This window comes from Idiotropiscis lumnitzeri, chromosome 4 (assembly GCF_059441095.1).
Source record: "Idiotropiscis lumnitzeri isolate Australia: NSW breed Sydney's pygmy pipehorse chromosome 4, RoL_Ilum_1.0, whole genome shotgun sequence".
NCBI lineage: Eukaryota > Metazoa > Chordata > Actinopteri > Syngnathiformes > Syngnathidae > Idiotropiscis > Idiotropiscis lumnitzeri.
In genome coordinates this window covers 26,019,243-26,025,325 of record NC_142394.1, presented here as the reverse complement: position 1 = coordinate 26,025,325, position 6,083 = coordinate 26,019,243, and the positions used below count along the sequence as shown (strand labels likewise).

Sequence of the window (6,083 nt, the reverse complement as noted above, 5' to 3'; positions counted from 1 at the left end):
TGGGCAAACTACGGCCCGGGGGGCCACATGCGGCCCGTTAAACGCTTTAATCCGGCCCGCCGAAAAATGTAATGAATAAACCTTGTTAATGTTTTATTTTCTAAATACTGTGGTATTTCAAAGATACTGTTGTAATGTTTTTCTTCACGTTCATTGGTGAGGTGACCAAAACACTCCATCCATCTGCCCCTCTGTCAAATTTTAGAACCAATTGTGGCCCGCCAATCAAAAAGTTTGCCCACCCCTGCATTAAATCCACCCTTGTAAAAAATATTTGAATACAAGGAGAAATGATCCAATATCAGATGCCGGTATCGTGATATTGTTCATCAAAACATAACAATTGATCTGTAGGCCTGATTTAGCGATACTGTGCGGCAAAAGCTAACAATTGGATTAGTCATTATATCAATGTTTGATGCCAGTTTGGCGATAGTGGCCAGTAAAAGAGAACATAATTCATAATATGATATGGACGCTCGATTGTGGTATCATAATACTGTATGATAAAAAAAGATATATTTCAACAATATTCATATTTATTGCTAGCAACGTGTACTGTAAAATTTAATGACACAAAATTTGACCCTGCGGTGAAAGACAACATTACATATGATTGATCGCAATATCAACGTTAGTTGCCTGTATCGTGATACTGCACCGTGAGCCACAAAATCCATTTTTCATGATTGTGTCGCGGTAATGTGCCCTGAAAGCGAACGATGTCATTCCCAGGGACGACTTAAAGCGGTTCAGTAGTTTTTCAGGACTTTTTGCGATCATTCCCCAGCCATCGAATCATCAAGTGGCATTCAACGACATGGTGATACGCAAACACGCAACCTCCGCTTGTGAACTCAGGCGCACTCCCGCCCCTCGCCATCTAAAAGGTCATGAGAAACATTGCGCTAATCCCATCGCCGTCCCCGCTCGTCTTCTGAGAGCCGGGGGGGGGCTTTTGTTTGCCCCGAACAAAAGCGTTGTGGGAGTGAGCAAAGACTCGGCGCGCTAGCAGCACCACCTGCAATTAACAGCTTACGGGTCGGCCCCTCGGTGACCACGCGGAGGAGAGGAAACGTCAAGATTACGTGGGAAGCCACTGGAAAGACTTTTGTCACACAGTCTTGCTTCTGGCAGAAACGGGAGGACAGTCACCTTATACCCCCGGTACTGTAATTGCGGAGGGCGACGGAGGACGTTTTAATCACGCAGTTCACACCATCGTCAACAAGGCCTTTTGTTTGCCGGCCCGTATGTCGGATCGGCCTCCATTAACGCGGACATCTGCCGAGATGTGCTCCGATTCCAACTTAGTATAAGTGTCGCGTTTGCCTGACAGGACAAAAAAAAAAAAAGTATTGGTGCAGCAGAACAAGGCAAAACTCAAGAACTCGAGAATCTTGCGCTACATGTATCGCAATATTTGGCCCACATTGATGACAGCATCGCGATACAGCGATAACGTCGTACGAATTTGTGTGTCCTGTAGATGGCAGCGACGCATCATCCAAATAGTGAAGAGGAAGAGAAGCATGGCAGATCATTTTATGCTTGCATGCATCCAGTATGAGGGCCCATGGGTGGCGGATCATTTGTCAACCCACACAGGAGGAGGCATGCTGGTAGCACCCCCACCGCGCTGCCCGCGCCCCCCCCCCCCCCTTTCAGTGGGGGGGGCCGGGTGGCAGAGGACGGGAGGATGTAGGCCCAAGCCGAGCGTGACATCCCTTCACTTAACACAAATGCAAAAAAAAAAAGAATTGACACCATTGTACAATGACACAACTTGTTCCTGCTGCCCTCAAGTGGCCAGCAGGAATACTGCACCTGAATTGCACTGTACTTCTCATCGTCAATAGAGCTGATCCGCTTTTCCCCCACTCACTGTCATCTGTTGCTAAGCAGAACACATGTAAAAGACACGCCCCCTTGTGGACAAAAGGTAGACAAGAACAAAAAGTCCAAGATATAATCATAGCCCTTCATTATAAAAAAAAAATCTAATTGACTACTTTTAATGTTTGTATAGGCATGTTTGGCAGTGAAAGCAAATGCGTAAGTGTAGTCACTGAGACTAACCACTAGTGATGGGAAAATGAAGCTTCAAATTTGCTTCATGAACCAGTTGTTGTATTTTTGAGTCCTCTAGATGGCACTGTTGCTTTAAATCAAGGTTTTAAAAAAATGGCAAGTCAGTGTGCCTTCAGCCTAATGTTGAACAGAGAGCGCCATCTACAGGAGTCCAAAAGTTCTACAACAGCTTCATGAAGCAGATTTGAAGCTTCATTTTGCCATCACTAGTAGCCACCAACCCAAACTCTCCACCTCAACCCAAACCCAAAATTCCAAACCTCAACCATTCCTCCAAACATCGCCCTAAACCACAATCCAAACCCTTGACACAAAATCGAGCACTGTGTCCTAATCATCAACTCGAACCTCAAGCGTAAAGCCGAACCCATTCCAGCACTAACTTTGCGGTAAACCCTGAAATTCAACTTCACCCCCCCAAAGTACTCACAATTAGTCTGGGTACTTTTCCTCTGGGTCACTACAAGCTGGAATCACGCCAGTCCGAGTCGCCAGCGTGGGATCTGAACTCATTTCCATGCCGGGCACAAACGCGGTTTGAAAAAGGCCCGAGAGGAACAAAAAGGGAGAGTGAAGTGGGGGGGGGGGGGGGGGGGGGGGGGGGGGGCTCAGTTGACTGAGTACCCCCACACAACAGCCCACCCTTGTCCTGCATTTCTGCTTTGCCGAGAACAGTACCGCAGTGTTCCAGGAGCGAGATTTATCGCCGTACCCTCGCACTCGGGGCCCGGTAAAGATAAAGGAGCGCATCACGCGAGGGCAGGGGGGGGGCAGCGACGGTTGTATATAAACGGAGGTCGGCGCACATTCCAGATCCCACGGTCTCGCTTGTGCTACATCGCCCCGCTCGCCCGTTGCCCGGATCGCAGACATGGCGTTCGACGGAACTTGGAAGGTGGAACGTAGCGAGAACTACGACGCCTTTATGGAACAAATGGGTGAGTGACAAGAAATGGAAAAACTTTTGGACAATTTGCGAAGCGATGACTTGCGAGAGTTACTCAAAGCTCCTCGCAGGTCCGACCTCGTACCTTTACCGGTTTGGGCTTAAGGGACAAGAGCCGACTCCTAGCAGATCCCCGTTTCGGATTCTTTTGGGGATCTATTTTGTGGCAGGCCAACGCGGCGCAGGGAGTGATGTAGGAGATGCACCTGGCAGAGTGACAATTTGGTGGCAGAAAGTCAATCTCGATGTGGTTCGCTCTCAAAGTACAAATATGCTGACAGGAGCCGCTTTGATTGGCCCAAAATGAAGTCATCAGTGAGCACACCCACAGCAGCGCAGCCCTCCCTTTCCCAGATCCGCCAATTTGCGCTCGTCTGAATCCAATTTTAGCCCGAGCGACGGGATTGGACTCGGATTTCAAAGAGTGAGTTCCCCCAAGTGACTTTTTGCGTTTGATGTTAGGCATCAACGTGATGAAGCGCAAACTCGCCGAGCACGACAACCTCAAGATCGGCATCCAGCAGAGCGGGAACGATTTCCGCATCAAGGAGTCCAGCACCTTCCGCACCAAAGATATCAACTTCACTCTCGGGACGCCTTTCGACTACAGCCTGGCCGACGGCACGGAGGTCTCGGTAAGTGGCCCGATCCACTACTGGTCGACCGCAACTCGAGGGGCCATTGCGCTCTGTTCTTTCTACTATTGCTCTGAGTTGTCTCAGTAGTGAGGACAAAGAGTGTACTAGTACACGGCCATGAAGAACTTGGACAAAATGCAAAATGGGCTAACCTCAAAGTTGGGTTCCCGTGTTGTCCATCAGGGGACGTGGGAGATGGAGGGCGACATGCTGAAAGGCAAATTTACACGCAAGGACAACAACAAGGTGCTGACCACCACCAGGATCCTGCTGGGAGGAGAACTTGTGCAGGTCAGTAGCGCTCACCCGCACTAGTAACCAAGTACTTACTCAATGTAGATTTTTCAGGTTTCTAAACATTTCCTTTTTTTTTTACTTCCTTGCAGAGTTACAACTACGAGGGCGTGGACGCCAAGAGGATCTTCAAGAAGCAGTAGTTTTCCTTTTTCTTTTTCTATATTGTTTCACATAGGAAGCACATAATTTTAATTATATTATAACATTTTCTATCTAAAAAAATCAATTTAATGGTTACATTTGTGCAAAGAACTTAAATAAAGTAAATTAAAAAAATGAATTGACTGTCATTGGGATGTTTAAATGCCTGTAATTACAGCAACTGTCCACGCGAGGGCAGCACAGGTTTTTAATAGTTTGAAACCATTTTTTTAACGGGATTAAACTGTGACCCAATAGTTCTCATGTGTATCTATTCATGTATATTATAATTATCACTATTCAAAAGTGTTTTCGAGTTTCCTTATGGTTTTCAATCCCCATGAATGTTTTCTTTTCTTCGTCCGGTCATATATTATCATAATATTTACTATGACGTGTGTTGTACGGTTCCATATTTTTTTTGTTTTGTTTTTTTAATAGTTTAAACAATGATAACATCTGATGTCGAATCATTACTGACCTTGAAGATTTGTGGGCACAAGTCATCGTTCTGACCAGCAGATGGCGCTGTGGAGCTCCCGACGGTGCGCGCAAACATTCGCACAAGCAAGTTCACTCTCACACATCAACTTACAAAAGCAACTCTGGCTCAGCTTACTTTTTATTTTTTTCTTAATTATTTTTTATTTTATTTAATTTTTTTTAAGTATTTGCGTGGCAACATTTTGGAGCCACGAATCTCCTCCCAAAATATACAACCAATATTATTCGGGGAGCCTGCTTTAGAAATTCCAATTGGTTTTTTTTCCTAATTAATGATGTCCCAAAATAAAATACACTGTATAGTAAAATAGTTTTGCAGTGAGTAGACAATGATGAAACACAGTGACCTCATCGGTAGAGAAAATATATAAAAAAAGCAAAAAACAAAACATCAAGTCGGGATCATGTTGATCTTTAATGGCAAACGGCCTCAAATGTCTTCATTGACCATTTTCATAAAAACTTTTCTTGTTGTTGTTTTTTGAAACAAACAGGCTAGCTTAATATGCAGCTAGCTAGCAACAGCGTATACACAAACAAGCATGTACTGTACCATATTAGAAAAACGCCCCAATGGCATCCATTTTCTATTTTGTTAGTTGTTCTTTTTTTTTTGGTCAGGATTTCACAGTGAATTATGTAGTATTTATACAGTATATGATACATACAGTACAGTACGTTCTAACCCGTCAGATACAACACACACACATATAAATGAATATACAATAATACTTACATTGAATTATATAATTGGGAAAACAACACCCATAAAACACGCACACACACACTTTATAAATACTTGGAAAGAAAAAAAATGTTGCTAAAAAATGCCTTAAAAGCAAACAAGAAAAAATTCTCGGATCGGATACGATTGTGCATATTAATAATTGTTCAACATCAACTAGTCTGATATGAAGGCGTATTCGGGCCACACAAAAAGGAGAATAAAGTTCGCAGAATATTTGCGGGATCAAAAACTCGATTTCCACAGATTAAAGTCATTAATAAAGAGGGGGGGGGGGGGGAATGATAAATTCACCAGAATAAAGTCCTATTTTCAGAAATATATGATGTTTAAGAATGTAATACTGTAAGAAAACAATTCTTGCTTAAAAAAAAAAACAACTCAATGAGAGGAAAAATCATAATAGAGAATTTTGACAAAAGAAAAGTTGGAATATAAAAAGAACAACTTTTCACAACATTGCGACTTTTTTCTTACTACTTTATTCCTGTAACATTTTATTTATTTATTTTCGTACGACGTTTCTCACAAGAATATTTGCTTATTCTCGTCGCAATTTTATTTTCTAGTAACAATGCAACTTTTTTTCTGGTATTTTAGGAATTTATTTATTAAACATTGCGACTGCTTCCTCATAAGCGACTTTATTTGTTTTTCTTGTAACATTGCAGCTTATTTCGGTACCATAGCGACTTTTTTTCCTGTGGCTCTCATTTTCTTT

At 43.3% G+C, this 6,083-nt stretch overlaps 1 protein-coding gene across 1 annotated transcript; it reads left to right on the top strand.

Moving 5' to 3' along the window:
* The first annotated feature begins 2,862 nt into the window (after positions 1-2,862).
* Positions 2,863-4,252, top strand: LOC148338875 (fatty acid-binding protein, intestinal-like). The gene is made up of 4 exons (XM_088293620.1): positions 2,863-3,029; positions 3,500-3,672; positions 3,859-3,966; positions 4,062-4,252. The coding sequence occupies exons 1-4, from the start codon at positions 2,963-2,965 to the stop codon at positions 4,110-4,112; spliced, it is 399 nt and encodes a 132-aa protein (XP_088149746.1). The 5' UTR covers positions 2,863-2,962; the 3' UTR covers positions 4,113-4,252.
* Positions 4,253-6,083: the final 1,831 nt, after the last annotated feature.